Consider the following 19,389-nt stretch of genomic DNA (forward strand, 5'->3'; position numbering starts at 1 on the left):
CTGAATAATCTCTAATCTCTTATTTGTTTGTTGGAAAGCTACTAAATAAAATACATGCCTTCCTTTCTTTTTCTATCAACAGAGTGGGGATGATGAGGACTATAAGAGAATATACACAAAAAAAATAAAACCAAGGCTGAAGTCTGAAGATCTTGCAGAGGGAGTAGATGTGCGCACAGAGCGGCATAGCAGCACAAGCAGCGATGGCAGCACAATTACCACCATCACCCGCCGCATCACTACCTACACTGTGGATATGCCAGGTGGCATAAGTGAGCAACTTGAACTTTCAAGCCCAGAGTTCAAGGGGCTAAGACATGAATCTGGGGATGGCTGTCCTCGTATCAGAATCTCACATGGCAGCCCTTCAGGTAAAGTGGGAACAGAAGAGGGAGTTTTTGAGTCAAGCAATGTCTCTTACACAGGGCCACAATTTAGCTCCACAGAGACACACTTGGGCACTGGGGGAGTTCAGACCACAACAATTACAAGAGAGATAGAAAGAGAAAGAGGTACAGGTCTTAGATTTAAAGGGCCTAACTTTGGAATAACAGGGGGTAAAGGCTTTGAGATCTCAAGAGGGAGTGGAGAGCATGGAGATGGAAGCATTCAGGTGTCAGAAACAAGCATGACAATAAGAGATAGCACAAACACTGGTAGTAGGCATGTTACAAAAGGAGAGTTGGGAGGTGCAGAGGCAATCTCAACTGATGAGAATGGAGGGTCAGTTAGTCTGTCTTTACCAGGAAAAAGCATGCAGATTATGACTACATCAATGGACAAAACACAAGAGGGAAGTGTTGACACCAGTTTAGGTGAGAGGACAAAGGTGAAGGTATCTGGAATTACCATCAGTCACCCGCAGGCAAAGGAATCAGGTAGTATTCATATTCCAAATGTCACACATGATGGAGGTTCCATGGATATTGATACTGAATTGAGAGGAAGCAGGATAGGAGGATCAGTACCAACATTAGGCTATGATACCTCAGGATATTCCTCAGGGCCAGGCAAGGTTTCAATGGCGGGTGTGGATGTGAACCTTACAGGTTCAAAGTTGAAAAGTGAGGTTGATGTCAACCTGCCAAGCTCAAAGGGAGGAATAAAAGCATCAGGAATAGACACTGAAACTGAGGACACTGTAAAAATGTCAAAAATCAAGATGCCTGCATTTGGAATGAAAGGAATCAAGAAAGAGGGAACTAGTGTTGAAGTTAAACTCAGTGGTGAGACAGATATGTCAGTACCGGTGACACATGAAGAGGTGCGAAAACCTGAAATAGAAATCAAAGGTACACATATGCTAATCAAAGGTCCCAGTGCTAACATTGAAGGACCAGCTATCAAAGCTCCTAAGGTTGACATTAAAATGCCAGAAGCTGTTGTTGAAAGCACTGATGTGAAAATAAAAGGACCCAAGTTCAATTTGCCATCCATATCAGGATCAAAGATGTCAGATTTGGAAATAGGTAAAGTCAAAGGAGATATGGATGTATCAGTTCCACAGATTAAGGGAGAGATAAAAGGTCCAGAAGTTGATGCAAATATGTCAGCTCCAAAGATTCAAGGTGAAATAAAAGCTCCAAGAGTGGATATTGAAGGACCAGATGTTGACATTGAGTGTCCTAGTGGTAATATCAAAGGATCAAAATTTAAAGTGCCATCAAAAATCTCCATGCCAGGTGTGGATTTAGGTGTCAAAGGTCCAAAACTCAAGGGTGATATGGATATCTCAGGCCCAAAGATAGAGGGAGACATAAAAACACCTGATGTTGACATCAAAGGTCCAAAGATCAATATTGAAGGACCAAAGGGTGGATTTGAAATGCCTAAAATCAAAATGCCATCATTTGGCTTGAAGGGTCAAAAAATGGAAGGTCCAGATATTGATATAAACCTTCCCAAAGCTAACATTGATGTGAAAGCACCTGCTGTTGACATGGAAGTACCAGAGGTTGATGTTAAAGAACCTAATGTGAAACTTAAAGGACCCAAATTTAACATGCCAACTGTTTCAGGACCGGAAATCTCCATGCCAGGTGTGGATATCAATCTGAAAGGTCCCAAACTCAAAGGTGACATGGATGTGTCAGCTTCAAACATAAAAACACCTGATGTTGACATCAAAGGTCCAGAGGTAAATATTGAAGGGCCAAAGGGAGGATTTGAAATGCCAAAAATCAAAATGCCATCATTTAACATTAAAGGTCCAAAAGCAGAAGGTTCAGATTTAGATCTTAACCTTCCCAAAACTGGAGCTGATATAAAGACCCCTAAAGTCGACATTAAAGCCCCAGAGATTGACATTGAGGGACCTGATGCAAAAATCAAAGGACCCAAACTGAAGATGCCCTCCATAACTGGACCAAAGATGCCTGATTTTGACATCAAACTAAAAGGTCCCAAGGTTGAAGGAGATGTGAATGTTTCAGTTCCAAAAGTTGAAGGAGACATAAAAGCACCAGAGGTGGATTTTGAAGGACCAGATGTTGACATTGAGGGCAATAAGGGTGGATTTAAAATGCCTAAATTCAAAATTCCATCATTTGGCATTAAAGGTCCAAAAGTGGAAGGACCAGAAGTTGATGTAAACCTTCCCAAAGCAAAAATTGATGTGAAAGCACCTGAAGTTGATGTGAAAGTACCAGAGGTTGACATCGAAGGACCTGATGCAAAACTCAAAGGACCCAAATTCAACATGCCAACCATTTCAGGACCGAAACTTTCCATGCCAGATGTGGATTTCAATCTGAAAGGTCCCAAACTCAAAGGTGATGTGGATGTGTCAGCTCCAAGGATAGAGGGAGACATAAAAACACCTGATTTTGACATCAAAGGGCCAAAGGTTGAAATTGAAGGGCCAAAGGGTGGGTTTGAAATGCCAAAAATCAAAATGCCATCATTTAACATTAAAGGTCCAAAGGTGGAGGGCCCAGATGTGGATCTCAACCTTCCCAAAGCTAACATTGATGTCAAAGCACCTGATGTTGACATTAAAAGTCCAGAGGTTGACATTGAAGGACCAAACGCAAAACTCAAAGGACCCAAATTCAACATGCCAACCATTTCAGGACCGAAACTTTCCATGCCAGATGTGGATTTCAATCTGAAAGGTCCCAAACTCAAAGGTGATGTGGATGTGTCAGCTCCAAAGATTGAGGGAAACATAAAAACACCTGATGTTGACATCAAAGGGCCAAAGGTTGATATTGAAGGTCCAAAGGGTGGATTTGAAATGCCAAAAATCAAAATGCCATCATTTAACATTAAAGGTCCAAAAGTGGGGGCCCCAGATGTGGATCTCAACCTTCCCAAAGCTAACATCGATGTCAAAGCACCTGACATTGATGTTAAAGGGCCAGAGGTTGACATTGAAGGACCAAATGCGAAATTGAAAGGACCCAAATTCAACATGCCAACCATTTCAGGACCGAAACTTTCCATGCCAGATGTGGATTTCAATCTGAAAGGTCCCAAACTCAAAGGTGATGTGGATGTGTCAGCTCCAAAGATAGAGGGAGACATAAAAACACCTGATGTTGACATCAAAGGGCCAAAGGTTGAAATTGAAGGGCCAAAGGGTGGATTTGAAATGCCAAAGATCAAAATGCCATCATTTGGCTTGAAAGGAAAACAAGTAGAGGGTCCAGATATTGATGTACACCTCCCCAAAGGTAACATTGACATGAAAGCACCTGACGTTGACATTAAAGCTCCAGAAATTGACATTGAGGGCCCTGATGCAGAAATCAAAGGACCCAAACTCAAGATGCCATCCATAAAAGGACCAAAGATGCCTGATTTTGACATCAAACTAAAAGGTCCCAAAGTCGAGGGAGATGTGGATGTTTCAGTTCCAAAGATTGAAGGAGACATAAAAGCTCCAGGGGTCGATATTGAAGGAGTGGATGTGGACATTGAGGGCCATAAAGGTGGATTTAAAATGCCTAAATTCAAAATGCCATCATTTGGCTTGAAAGGTCCAAAAGTGGAAGGACCAGAGGTTGATGTGAACCTTCCCAAAGCTAACATTGATGTCAAAACACCTGACGTTGATGTGAAAGTACCAGAAGTTGACTTTGAAGGACCTGACGCAAAACTCAAAGGACCCAAATTCAACATGCCAACCATTTCAGGACCAAAACTTTCCATGCCAGATGTGGATTTCAATCTGAAAGGGCCCAAACTCAAAGGTGATGTGGATGTGTCAGCTCCAAAGATAGAGGGAGACATAAAAACACCTGATGTTGATATCAAAGGTCCAGAAGTCAATATTGAAGGTCCAAAGGGTGGATTTGAAATGCCAAAGATCAAAATGCCATCATTTGGCTTGAAAGGAAAACAAGTGGAGGGTCCAGATATTGATGTAAACCTTCCCAAAGGTAACATTGACGTGAAAGCACCTGACATTGACATTAAAGCTCCAGAAATTGACATTGAGGGCCCTGATGCAGAAATCAAAGGACCCAAACTCAAGATGCCATCCATAAAAGGACCAAAGATGCCTGATTTTGACATCAAACTAAAAGGTCCCAAAGTCGAGGGAGATGTGGATGTTTCAGTTCCAAAGATTGAAGGAGACATAAAAGCTCCAGGGGTCGATATTGAAGGAGTGGATGTGGACATTGAGGGCCATAAAGGTGGATTTAAAATGCCTAAATTCAAAATGCCATCATTTGGCTTGAAAGGTCCAAAAGTAGAAGGACCAGAAGTTGATGTAAACCTTCCCAAAGGAAAAATTGATGTGAAAGCACCTGACGTTGATGTGAAAGTACCAGAAGTTGACATCGCAGGACCTGACGCAAAAGTCAAAGGACCCAAATTCAACATGCCAACCATTTCAGGACCGAAACTTTCCATGCCAGATGTGGATTTCAATCTGAAAGGTCCCAAACTCAAAGGTGATGTGGATGTGTCAGCTCCAAGGATAGAGGGAGACATAAAAACACCTGATGTTGACATCAAAGGGCCAAAGGTTGATATTGAAGGGCCAAAGGGTGGATTTGAAATGCCAAAGATCAAAATGCCATCATTTGGCTTGAAAGGAAAACAAGTAGAGGGTCCAGATATTGATTTAAACCTTCCCAAAGGTAACATTGACGTGAAAGCACCTGACGTTGACATTAAAGTTCCAGAAATTGACATTGAGGGCCCTGATGCAGAAATCAAAGGACCCAAACTCAAGATGCCATCCATAAAAGGACCAAAGATGCCTGATTTTGACATCAAACTAAAAGGTCCTAAAGTCGAGGGAGATGTGGATGTTTCAGTTCCAAAGATTGAAGGAGACATAAAAGCTCCAGGGGTCGATATTGAAGGAGTGGATGTGGACATTGAGGGCCATAAAGGTGGATTTAAAATGCCTAAATTCAAAATGCCATCATTTGGCTTGAAAGGTCCAAAAGTGGAAGGACCAGAAGTTGATGTGAACCTTCCCAAAGCTAACATTGATGTCAAAACACCTGACATTGACATTAAAGGGCCAGAGGTTGACATGGAAGGACCAAACGCAAAACTCAAAGGACCCAAATTCAACATGCCAACTATTTCAGGACCGAAACTTTCCATGCCAGATGTGGATTTCAATCTAAAAGGTCCCAAACTCAAAGGTGATGTGGATGTGTCAGCTCCAAAGATAGAAGGAGACATAAAAACACCTGATTTTGACATCAAAGGGCCAAAGGTTGATATTGAAGGGCCAAAGGGTGGGTTTGAAATGCCAAAAATCAAAATGCCATCATTTAACATTAAAGGTCCAAAAGTGGAGGGCCCAGATATGGATCTCAATCTTCCCAAAGCTGACATTGATGTCAAAGCACCTGACGTTGACATTAAAGGGCCAGAGGTTGACATTGAAGGACCAAATGCAAAACTCAAAGGACCCAAATTTAACATGCCAACCATTTCAGGACCGAAACTTTCCATGCCAGATGTGGATTTCAATCTGAAAGGTCCCAAACTCAAAGGTGATGTGGATGTGTCAGCTCCAAAGATAGAGGGAGACATAAAAACACCTGATTTTGACATCAAAGGGCCAAAGGTTGATATTGAAGGGCCAAAGGGTGGATTTGAAATGCCTAAAATCAAAATGCCATCATTTAACATTAAAGGTCCTAAAGTGGAGGGCCCAGATGTGGATCTCAACCTTCCCAAAGCTAACATTGATGTCAAAGCACCTGATGTTGACATTAAAAGTCCAGAGGTTGACATTGAAGGACCAAATGCAAAACTCAAAGGACCCAAATTCAACATGCCAACCATTTCAGGACCGAAACTTTCCATGCCAGATGTGGATTTCAATCTGAAAGGTCCCAAACTCAAAGGTGATGTGGATGTGTCAGCTCCAAAGATTGAGGGAGACATACAAACACCAGATATTGGCATCAAAGGGCCAAAAGTTGATATTGAAGGTCCAAAGAGTGGGTTTGAAATACCAAAAATCAAAATGCCATCATTTAACATTAAAGGTCCAAAAGTGGAGGGCCCAGATGTGGATCTCAACCTTCCCAAAGCTAACATTGATGTCAAAGCACCTGACATTGACATTAAAGGGCCAGAGGTTGACATTGAAGGACCAAACGCAAAACTCAAAGGACCCAAATTCAACATGCCAACCATTTCAGGACCGAAACTTTCCATGCCAGATGTGGATTTCAATCTGAAAGGTCCCAAACTCAAAGGTGATGTGGATGTGTCAGCTCCAAAGATTGAGGGAAACATAAAAACACCTGATGTTGACATCAAAGGGCCAAAGGTTGATATTGAAGGTCCAAAGGGTGGATTTGAAATGCCAAAAATCAAAATGCCATCATTTAACATTAAAGGTCCAAAAGTGGAGGGTCCAGATGTGGACCTCAACCTTCCCAAAGCTAACATTGATGTCAAAGCACCTGACGTTGACATTAAAGGGCCAGAAGTTGACATTGAAGGACCAAATGCAAAACTCAAAGGACCCAAGTTCAACATGCCAACCATTTCAGGACCGAAACTTTCCATGCCAGATGTGGATTTCAATCTGAAAGGTCCCAAACTCAAAGGTGATGTGGATGTGTCAGCTCCAAAGATTGAGGGAGACATAAAAACACCTGAGGTTGACATAAAAGGTCCTAATGTTGATTTAAAATCTCCAGGGGGACATTTTGTTGGGCCAAAAATGAAGTTACCAAAAATTTCTGGACCGAAAATATCACTGCCAGATGTTGACATCAATCTGAAGGGGCCAAAAGTAAAGGGTGATATGGAAGGGGACATTCAATTGCCGAAAGTTGAACTTGAGGGACCCAATGTGACTGCTGATGTTCCAGACATTGGCACAAAGAAATCAAAATTTAAAATGCCAAAGTTTGGATTTAAGGGTCCAAAGGCAAAGGCCCCAGAAACCGATGTAAAGTTGGGACAAGGAGACATCAGCATCAAAGGGAAGACTGGTAGTTCTGAGGGTCTTGATGTTGATGTGAGTATGACTGGCCCAAAAGCTAAAGGATCCAAATTCAAGATGCCAAAATTTGGTTTCAAAGGACCAAAGGTTGAAATGCCGGACACTGATATTAATCTTCCCAAAGCTGGGGCTGAAATCAAAATTCCAGATGTTGACATGGAAGGACCAGATGTTGACATTGACAGTCCTAGTGGTAAAATCAAGGGACCAAAATTCAAGATGCCACATATCTCAGGACCAAAAATCTCCATGCCAGATGTAGATTTCAATCTTAAAGGTCCGAAACTCAAAGGAGATGTGGATGTGTCAGTTCCAAAGGTTGAAGGAGACCTAACAGCACCAGAAGTTGACATCAAGGGTCCTCAGGTTGACATTGAAGGGCCAAAGGGTGGATTTGAAATGCCTAAAATCAAAATGCCATCTTTTGGCATTAAGAGTCCTAACATGGAGGGTCCTGATGTTGCAATTGATCTTCCAAAAGCTGATATGAAAGTCAAACCTTCTGAAATTAACATTAAAGCCCCAGATGTTGATGTTGAAGGTCCTGATGCAAAATTGAAAGGACCCAAATTAAAGTTGCCATCCATATCAGCACCCAAGATGCCAGAATGGGATATCAATCTGAAAGGACCCAAGCTGAAGGGAGATGTAAATGTGACAGGTCCAAAGATTGAAGGTGATATAGAGGCTCCTAAAGTAGACATTGAAGCACCAGATATTGACATTGCAAGTCCCAGTGGTAAGATTAAGGGGCCAAAAATGAAAATGCCAACCATTTCAGGGCCTAAAATTTCCTTACCAGATGTGGATTTCAATCTGAAAGGACCAAAACTGAAAGGCGACGTTGATGTGTCACGTCCAAAGATTGGAGGAGACATAACAGCACCTGAATTTGACATCAAAGGTCCAGAGATGGATATTGAAGGCCCTGACGCAAAAATCAAAGGGCCAAAATTCAAAGTTCCAAACATTACAGGACCAAAACTCTCCATGCCAGATGTGGATTTCAATCTAAAAGGTCCCAAACTCAAAGGTGATGTGGATGTGTCAGTTCCAAAGATTGAAGGAGACCTAACAGCACCAGATATTGACATCAAGGGTCCTCAGGTTGATATTGAAGGACCAAAGGGAGGATTTGAGATGCCCAAAATAAAAATGCCATCATTTGGCATCAAAGGTCCAAAAGTGGAGGGTCCAGATGTCGATATCAACCTTCCAAAAGCTAATATCGATGTCGAGGCACCTGAATTTAATGTTAAAGGGCCAAAAGTTGATCTTGAAGTCCCTGATGCAAAAGTCAAAGGACCTAAATTCAAACTGCCATCAATATCAGGACCTACAATGCCAGACTGGGATATTAATCTGAAAGGGCCCAAGGTAAAGGGAGATGTGGATGTGTCAGTTCCGAAGATCGAAGGAGACATACAGGCTCCTGAAGTTGACATTGAAGGACCAGATGTTAATATTGAGGGCCACAAAGGAGGATTTAAAATGCCTAAATTCAAAATGCCATCCTTTGGTTTGAAAGGTCCAAATGTTGAAGGCCCAGACGTCGATGTCAATCTTCCAAAAGGTGACATCGATATTAAAGGCCCTGAATTGGACATCAAAGGACCAGATGTTGACATTGACAGTCCTAGTGGAAAGATCAAAGGATCAAAATTTAAGATGCCACATATCTCAGGACCTAAACTCTCTATGCCAGATGTGGATTTCAATCTAAAAGGTCCCAAACTCAAAGGTGATGTGAATGTGTCAGTTCCAAAGATTGAAGGAGAACTAACAGCACCAGATGTTGACATAAAGGGTCCTCAGGTTGATATTGAAGGACCAAAGGGAGGATTTGAGATGCCTAAAATAAAAATGCCATCATTTGGCATCAAAGGTCCAAAAGTGGAGGGTCCAGATGTCGATATCAACCTTCCAAAAGCTAATATCAATGTTGAGGCACCTGAATTTGACGTTAAAGGGCCAAAAGTTGATCTTGAAGGCCCTGATGCAAAACTCAAAGGACCTAAATTCAAACTGCCATCAATATCAGGACCCACAATGCCAGACTGGGATATTAATCTGAAAGGGCCCAAGGTAAAGGGAGATGTAGATGTGTCAGTTCCGAAGATCAAGGGAGACATACAGGCGCCTGAACTTGACATTGAGGGACCAGATGTTGACATTGAGGGCCACAAAGGAGGATTTAAAATGCCTAAATTTAAAATGCCATCCTTTGGTTTGAAAGGTCCAAATGTTGAAGGCCCAGACGTCGATGTCAATCTTCCAAAAGGTGACATTGATATTAAAGGCCCTGAATTGGACATTAAAGGACCAGATGTTGACATTGACAGTCCTAGTGGAAAGATCAAAGGACCAAAATTCAAAATGCCACATATCTCAGGACCGAAGATCACCATGCCAGATGTTGATTTCAATCTGAAAGGTCCCAAACTCAAAGGTGATATGGATGTGTCAGTTCCAAAGATTGAAGGAGAACTAACAGCACCAGATGTTGACATCAAGGGTCCTCAGGTTGATATTGAAGGACCAAAGGGAGGATTTGAGATGCCCAAAATAAAAATGCCATCATTTGGCATCAAAGGTCCAAAAGTGGAGGGTCCAGATGTCGATATCAACCTTCCAAAAGCTAATATCGATGTTGAGGCACCTGAATTTGATGTTAAAGGGCCAAAAGTTGATCTTGAAGGCCCTGATGCAAAACTCAAAGGACCTAAATTCAAACTGCCATCAATATCAGGACCCACAATGCCAGACTGGGATATTAATCTGAAAGGGCCCAAGGTAAAGGGAGATGTGGATGTGTCAGTTCCAAAGATTGAGGGAGACCTACAGGCTCCTAAAGTAGATATTGAAGGACCAGATGTTAATATCGAGGGCCATAAAGGAGGATTTAAAATGCCTAAATTCAAATTGCCATCCTTTGGCTTGAAAGGTCCAAATGTTGAAGGCCCAGATGTTGATGTCAATCTTCCAAAAGGTGACATTGATATTAAAGGCCCTGAATTGGACATCAAAGGACCAGATGTTGACATTGACAGTCCTAGTGGAAAGATCAAGGGACCAAAGTTCAAGATGCCACATATCTCGGGACCAAAACTCTCTATGCCGGATGTGGATTTCAATCTGAAAGGTCCCAAACTCAAAGGTGATATGGATGTGTCAGTTCCAAAGATTGAAGGAGAACTAACAGCACCAGATGTTGACATCAAGGGTCCTCAGGTTGATATTGAAGGACCAAAGGGAGGATTTGAGATGCCCAAAATAAAAATGCCATCATTTGGCATCAAAGGTCCAAAAGTGGAGGGTCCAGATGTCGATATCAACCTTCCAAAAGCTAATATCGATGTTGAGGCACCTGAATTTGATGTTAAAGGGCCAAAAGTTGATCTTGAAGTCCCTGATGCAAAAGTCAAAGGACCTAAATTCAAACTGCCATCAATATCAGGACCCACAATGCCAGACTGGGATATTAATCTGAAAGGGCCCAAGGTGAAGGGAGATGTGGATGTGTCAGTTCCGAAGATCGAAGGAGACATACAGGCTCCTGAACTTGACATTGAAGGACCAGATGTCAATATTGAGGGCCACAAAGGAGGGTTTAAAATGCCTAAATTCAAAATGCCATCCTTTGGTTTGAAAGGACCAAATATTGAAGGTCCAGACGTCGATGTCAATCTTCCAAAAGGTGACGTTGATATTAAAGGCCCTGAATTGGACATCAAAGGACCAGATGTTGACATTGACAGTCCTAGTGGAAAGATCAAAGGACCAAAATTCAAGATGCCACATATCTCAGGACCTAAACTCTCCATGCCAGATGTGGATTTCAATCTGAAAGGTCCCAAACTCAAAGGTGATGTGGATGTGTCAGTTCCAAAGATTGAAGGAGACCTAACAGCACCAGATATTGACATCAAGGGTCCTCAGGTTGATATTGAAGGACCAAAGGGAGGATTTGAGATGCCCAAAATAAAAATGCCATCATTTGGCATCAAAGGTCCAAAAGTGGAGGGTCCAGATGTCGATATCAACCTTCCAAAAGCTAATATCGATGTTGAGGCACCTGAATTTGATGTTAAAGGGCCAAAAGTTGATCTTGAAGTCCCTGATGCAAAAGTCAAAGGACCTAAATTCAAACTGCCATCAATATCAGGACCCACAATGCCAGACTGGGATATTAATCTGAAAGGGCCCAAGGTAAAGGGTGATGTGGATGTGTCAGTTCCGAAGATTGAGGGAGACATACAGGCTCCTGAACTTGACATTGAGGGACCAGATGTTAATATCGAGGGCCATAAAGGAGGATTTAAAATGCCTAAATTCAAAATGCCATCCTTTGGCTTGAAAGGTCCAAATGTTGAAGGCCCAGACGTTGATGTCAATCTTCCAAAAGGTGACGTTGATATTAAAGGCCCTGAATTGGACATCAAAGGACCAGATGTTGACATTGACAGTCCTAGTGGAAAGATCAAAGGACCAAAATTCAAGATGCCACATATCTCAGGACCTAAACTCTCCATGCCAGATGTGGATTTCAATCTAAAAGGTCCCAAACTCAAAGGTGATGTGGATGTGTCAGTTCCAAAGATTGAAGGAGACCTAACAGCACCAGATATTGACATCAAGGGTCCTCAGGTTGATATTGAAGGACCAAAGGGAGGATTTGAGATGCCCAAAATAAAAATGCCATCATTTGGCATCAAAGGTCCAAAAGTGGAGGGTCCAGATGTCGATATCAACCTTCCAAAAGCTAATATCAATGTTGAGGCACCTGAATTTGACGTTAAAGGGCCAAAAGTTGATCTTGAAGGCCCTGATGCAAAACTCAAAGGACCTAAATTCAAACTGCCATCAATATCAGGACCCACAATGCCAGACTGGGATATTAATCTGAAAGGGCCCAAGGTAAAGGGAGATGTGGATGTGTCAGTTCCGAAGATCGAAGGAGACCTAAAGGCTCCTGAACTTGACATTGAGGGACCAGATGTTAATATTGAGGGCCACAAAGGAGGATTCAAAATGCCTAAATTTAAAATGCCATCCTTTGGCTTGAAAGGTCCAAATGTTGAAGGCCCAGACGTTGATGTCAATCTTCCAAAAGGTGACGTTGATATTAAAGGCCCTGAATTGGACATCAAAGGACCAGATGTTGACATTGACAGTCCTAGTGGAAAGATCAAGGGACCAAAGTTCAAGATGCCACATATCTCGGGACCAAAACTCTCTATGCCGGATGTGGATTTCAATCTGAAAGGTCCCAAACTCAAAGGTGATATGGATGTGTCAGTTCCAAAGATTGAAGGAGAACTAACAGCACCAGATGTTGACATCAAGGGTCCTCAGGTTGATATTGAAGGACCAAAGGGAGGATTTGAGATGCCCAAAATAAAAATGCCATCATTTGGCATCAAAGGTCCAAAAGTGGAGGGTCCAGATGTCGATATCAACCTTCCAAAAGCTAATATCGATGTTGAGGCACCTGAATTTGATGTTAAAGGGCCAAAAGTTGATCTTGAAGTCCCTGATGCAAAAGTCAAAGGACCTAAATTCAAACTGCCATCAATATCAGGACCCACAATGCCAGACTGGGATATTAATCTGAAAGGGCCCAAGGTAAAGGGAGATGTGGATGTGTCAGTTCCGAAGATCGAAGGAGACATACAGGCTCCTGAAATTGACATTGAGGGACCAGATGTTAATATCGAGGGCCACAAAGGAGGATTTAAAATGCCTAAATTCAAAATGCCGTCCTTTGGTTTGAAAGGTCCAAATGTTGAAGGCCCAGACATCGATGTCAATCTTCCAAAAGGTGACGTTGATATTAAAGGCCCTGAATTGGACATCAAAGGACCAGATGTTGACATTGACAGTCCTAGTGGAAAGATCAAAGGACCAAAATTCAAGATGCCACATATCTCAGGACCGAAACTCTCTATGCCAGATGTGGATTTCAATCTGAAAGGTCCCAAACTCAAAGGTGATATGGATGTGTCAGTTCCAAAGGTTGAAGGAGACCTAACAGCACCAGATATTGACATCAAGGGTCCCCAGGTTGATATTGAAGGACCAAAGGGAGGATTTGAGATGCCCAAAATAAAAATGCCATCATTTGGCATCAAAGGTCCAAAAGTGGAGGGTCCAGATGTCGATATCAACCTTCCAAAAGCTAATATTGATGTTAAGGCACCTGAATTTGACGTTAAAGGGCCAAAAGTTGATCTTGAAGGCCCTGATGCAAAACTCAAAGGACCTAAATTCAAACTGCCATCAATATCAGGACCCACAATGCCAGACTGGGATATTAATCTGAAAGGGCCCAAGGTAAAGGGAGATGTAGATGTGTCAGTTCCGAAGATCAAGGGAGACATACAGGCGCCTGAAGTTGACATTGAGGGACCAGATGTTGACATTGAGGGCCACAAAGGAGGATTTAAAATGCCTAAATTTAAAATGCCATCCTTTGGTTTGAAAGGTCCAAATGTTGAAGGCCCAGACGTTGATGTCAATCTTCCAAAAGGTGACATTGATATTAAAGGCCCTGAATTGGACATCAAAGGACCAGATGTTGACATTGACAGTCCTAGTGGAAAGATCAAAGGACCAAAATTCAAGATGCCACATATCTCAGGACCTAAACTCTCCATGCCAGATGTGGATTTCAATCTGAAAGGTCCCAAACTCAAAGGTGATATGGATGTGTCAGTTCCAAAGATTGAAGGAGAACTAACAGCACCAGATGTTGACATCAAGGGTCCTCAGGTTGATATTGAAGGACCAAAGGGAGGATTTGGGATGCCCAAAATAAAAATGCCATCATTTGATGTCAAAGGTCCAAAATTGGAGGGTCCAGATGTCGATATCAACCTTCCGAAAGCTAATATTGATGTTAAGGTACCTGAATTTGACGTTAAAGGGCCAAAAGTTGATCTTGAAGGCCCTGATGCAAAACTCAAAGGACCTAAATTCAAATTGCCATCAATATCAGGACCCACAATGCCAGACTGGGATATTAATCTGAAAGGGCCCAAGGTAAAGGGAGATGTGGATGTGTCAGTTCCAAAGATTGAGGGAGACCTACAGGCTCCTAAAGTGGATATTGAGGGACCAGATGTTAATATTGAGGGCCACAAAGGAGGATTTAAAATGCCTAAATTCAAAATGCCATCCTTTGGCTTGAAAGGTCCAAATGTTGAAGGCCCAGACGTTGATGTCAATCTTCCAAAAGGTGACATTGATATTAAAGGCCCTGAATTGGACATCAAAGGACCAGATGTTGACATTGACAGTCCTAGTGGAAAGATCAAAGGATCAAAATTCAAGATGCCACATATCTCAGGACCTAAACTCTCCATGCCAGATGTGGATTTCAATCTGAAAGGTCCCAAATTCAAAGGTGATGTGGATGTGTCAGTTCCAAAGGTTGAAGGAGAACTAACAGCACCAGATGTTGACATCAAGGGTCCTCAGGTTGATATTGAAGGACCAAAGGGAGGATTTGAGATGCCCAAAATAAAAATGCCATCATTTGGCATCAAAGGTCCAAAAGTGGAGGGTCCAGATGTCGATATCAACCTTCCAAAAGCTAATATCGATGTTGAGGCACCTGAATTTGATGTTAAAGGGCCAAAAGTTGATCTTGAAGGCCCTGATGCAAAAGTCAAAGGACCTAAATTCAAACTGCCATCAATATCAGGACCCACAATGCCAGACTGGGACATTAATCTGAAAGGGCCCAAGGTGAAGGGAGATGTGGATGTGTCAGGTCCGAAAATTGAAGGAGACATACAGACTCCTGAATTTGACATTGAAGGACCAGATGTTGACATTGAGGGCCATAAAGGAGGATTTAAAATGCCTAAATTCAAAATGCCATCCTTTGGCTTGAAAGGTCCAAATGTTGAAGGTCCAGACGTCGATGTCAATCTTCCAAAAGGTGACATTGATATTAAAGGCCCTGAATTGGACATCAAAGGACCAGATGTTGATATTGACAGTCATAGTGGCAAGATCAAGGGACCAAAATTCAAGATGCCTCATATCTCAGGACCTAAACTCTCTATGCCAGATGTGGATTTCAATCTGAAAGGTCCCAAACTCAAAGGTGATATGGATGTGTCAGTTCCAAAGATTGAAGGAGACCTAACAGCACCAGATATTGACATCAAGGGTCCCCAGGTTGATATTGAAGGACCAAAGGGAGGATTTGAGATGCCCAAAATAAAAATGCCATCATTTGGCATCAAAGGTCCAAAAGTGGAGGGTCCAGATGTCGATATCAACCTTCCAAAAGCTAATATTGATGTTAAGGTACCTGAATTTGACGTTAAAGGGCCAAAAGTTGATCTTGAAGGCCCTGATGCAAAACTCAAAGGACCTAAATTCAAACTGCCATCAATATCAGGACCCACAATGCCAGACTGGGATATTAATCTGAAAGGGCCCAAGGTAAAGGGAGATGTGGATGTGTCAGTTCCAAAGATTGAGGGAGACCTACAGGCGCCTGAACTTGACATTGAGGGACCAGATGTTGACATTGAGGGCCACAAAGGAGGATTTAAAATGCCTAAATTTAAAATGCCGTCCTTTGGCTTGAAAGGTCCAAATGTTGAAGGCCCAGACGTCGATGTCAATCTTCCAAAAGGTGACATTGATATTAAAGGCCCTGAATTTGACATCAAAGGACCAGATGTTGACATTGACAGTCCTAGTGGGAAGATCAAAGGACCAAAATTCAAAATGCCACATATCTCAGGACCGAAAATCTCCATGCCAGATGTGGATTTCAATCTGAAAGGTCCCAAACTAAAAGGTGATGTGGATGTGTCAGTTCCAAAGATTGAAGGAGAACTAACAGCGCCAGATTTTGATATTAAACGGCCCAAGATAAAGGGAGATGTGGATGTTTCAGTTCCAAATATTGAAGGAGACATAAAACTTCACAAAGCCAATATTGATGTAAACGTACCTGATGTTGATCTTAAGAGGCCAGACCTTGATATTCATGGTCCTGATGCTAAAATCACAGGGACCAAATTCAAAATGCCATCCATTTCAGGACCCCACCTTTCCATGCCAGATGTAGATTTCAATCTTAAAGGTCCAAAACTCAAATCTGATGTGGATGTGTCAGCTCCAAAGATTGAAGGAGACATAACAGCACCTGGTGTTGACATCAAAGGTCCAGAGGTTGATATTAAAGGGCCTAAGGGTGGCTTTGACATACCTAAAATCAAAATGCCATCCTTTGGTTTTAAAGGTCCAAACATGGAGGGTCCTGATGTAGACATAAACCTTCCAAAATCCAACACTGACTTTGAAGTACCTGATATCAACCTGAAAGGTCCCAAAGTGAAAGGAAAGATTGATGCATCAGTGCCCAAATTGGAAGGTGATATCAATGGTCCAAATGCTAACATTACAGTGCCCTCCATCAGCATGGAAGGTGCCTCTATTGATCTTGAAAGAACAGGTGTTACATTTCCCAAATTCAAAGGTCCTAAGTTTGGAAGGAAATCCCCAGAAGTGGAGGGGCCTGAATCCATGGTTAAGACACCCACGTTCAGTGTGGGAGCAAAAGGCTCCAAAACAGACGTTAGTCTTCCTGGTACTGAGGCAAGTCTTGATGCCCCCGATATTGACATCAATGTAAAGGGGAAGAAGGGTAAATTTAAACTTCCTAAAGTAAAAGGAAAGGTCAAGAAACCTGATGTTGACATAGAAACACCAGCAGTAGAACTGGATGTAGACACACCCAATATCCATGTCAAAGAAACAAAGGTAAAGAAGCCTCTCTTTGGTAAGCTTCATTTTCCTGATGTGGAATTTGATATCATGTCACCAAAGGTGAAAGGTGATGGATCTTTATCATCATCTGCTAGCTTGAACACTGCAATTGAGGGTTCTGGTATTGACAGTCCCAATGTTAGTTTGGAGGGGCCAGATGTGAAATTAAAGACACCTAATGTTAAAATGTCAAATGTGAATGTGTCTACTCCTGATGTTGATACAAATCTAAACAGACAAGGGGGGGCAACCATGTCTGCCAGTTTTAAAGGCCAACAAATGAATGTGAAAGGTGGTGCTGAGATGGATGCAAGTATTTCAGGGGGCAGTGCAACTACTGGCCTTCAGTACCCAGAGGGTACTGTAACATTTCCCAAAATTAAGGTGCCAAAGTTTGGTATTGCTTTGCCCCAGTTGGAAGGCCAGAAGGGTGGAGGAAATGTTGAATCAGAACTTGCGGCTAGTGGTGGCATAAACATACAGCCTCAATCTGTTAGTGGCCATGTCAGTTCACAAAATATTGAGGTTCCCAGTCCAGAATTGAGGCACAGGGAAGGCAAAGTAAAGGTCAAGATGCCAAAATTGTTTGGCAAATCAAAAGCAAAGGGTAGTAGTGCAGGTGACCTTCGGGGACCAGAGGTAGAATTGAGTACCAGTGGAAAAGGCAGTAAGGTCTCTAAAGACTTAAGTGTACATAGTGGGGAACTGATGGGTGGAAACATGGAATTAGAGGGTGATCCTGGACTTAATGTTTCACCCAAAGGCAAGTCAGCCTCACTGGATCTATTTAAGAAATCAAGACATCGATCTTCTTCTCTGAGTGATGAGGGGGGGCTTGCAGTTAGTTCCCCTTCAGCTCACTTAGAATCAGAGGGTGGTGACATTTCATTAGACCTAGGAGGAGCCAAGGTGAAAGGAAAGAAAGGCAAGTTGAAGTTTGGCACTTTTGGAGGTTTTGGTTCAAAGTCAAAAGGCTCATATGAAGTGACACTTGGTGAGGACAGTGAAGCAGGAGTCGAGGGAAGTGCAGGTGTTTCTCTACCCTCTAAAAAGTCAAGATTGTCTTCATCTTCCAGTAGTGACAGTGGGTCAAGAGGTGGTTTCAGGTTCCCAAGAGTTGAACTAACTGTTTCACCAAAAAAATGATTAATTATGAGGCAATTTAAACTTTCTCATGTACACCCAAATACCCTCTCCCAATGGGGCAAATCCTTCAAACTTCAGCTCTTTAAAACCAGAGGGGAAGTACACAATCATCTCATTGTTGTAAACTAAGAGTATTTTTCATTAATTAGACAAGAGTGCATGAGATTGTTTAAAGTCCCTTCAAACTGTAAATAAGATTAATTTGTATTGTAATAAATATTGTTTTTTTGTACATAGTCCAGATTTATTAAACATATACCATCTCACCAAATTTTCACTAATAGTTTATTACAGGGTTTGTCATTTTGGCATATTTCATTCTATCAAATGAAAGTTGTTAATGAATGGGTGTGGTATATTTGTATCCAGGGGTCTATTGCACAGAACAGATAGTCACAATAGCTTTTCTGAAGGAAAATGTTGTTTATACATCCATAAACAAATATAAACAGTTATCATTTTTTTATGTATGAAATGATTTTATTTTCAAGCTTTGATATTATATAATCAGTGCAGAAGCATATTTACGCAACATAGAGCTGGCCCTGTATAACATATTCTAAAGAGTGATGGTGTTGTATAGACCATAATTGCAAAGACAATCACTGTTTGGAAACTATCAACTCTCTAAAGTGCTGTCAGTGCCTTCCCAATCTTTTTTAAAGTGAATTTATTCACCTTTAAATTCTGTGCCATTTACCAAAAGTATGCATTTGCTTCCTTTGTTTTTAATCATGTGTTGCTTCCTTTACTGTGCCATTTTCTGTCTTATTTGTTTTATGATTCTCTGTATTTTTTTCTTTGTCACTCTCTTTGTACACACACTTCATGATTACGTGAAACATGTCACAAATAAACAGTCACTTTTTGATGTCATTTGTTTGCTAACAAAATCTGTGTTGCATGAGAGTTGCATAGTTTTGATCAGACATGACAGAGATATAGAGAATGATTATTTGGGTCTTTTCTTTTGTGTGCATTCTGCCAAATAAACTAAATTAAAAAAGTTA

At 41.8% G+C, this 19,389-nt stretch overlaps 1 protein-coding gene across 5 annotated transcripts in view; it reads left to right on the forward strand.

The window, feature by feature from the left end:
* ahnak (AHNAK nucleoprotein) overlaps window positions 1-19,389 on the forward strand; it is a 34,385-nt gene extending 14,996 nt beyond the window's left edge. Inside the window, exons 6-7 of one of the 5 annotated variants that reach the window (XM_042419722.1) lie at window positions 83-8,456; window positions 11,289-19,389. In XM_042419722.1, coding sequence (XP_042275656.1) covers window positions 83-8,456; window positions 11,289-18,379 — 15,465 coding nt within the window. In that variant the 3' untranslated portion in view covers window positions 18,380-19,389. Of the gene's footprint in view, window positions 1-82 lie in introns of all 5 variants that reach the window. The other 4 variants (XM_042419720.1, XM_042419719.1, XM_042419721.1 and 1 more) reach the window with 4 other exon arrangements.

This window comes from Thunnus maccoyii, chromosome 8 (assembly GCF_910596095.1).
Source record: "Thunnus maccoyii chromosome 8, fThuMac1.1, whole genome shotgun sequence".
NCBI lineage: Eukaryota > Metazoa > Chordata > Actinopteri > Scombriformes > Scombridae > Thunnus > Thunnus maccoyii.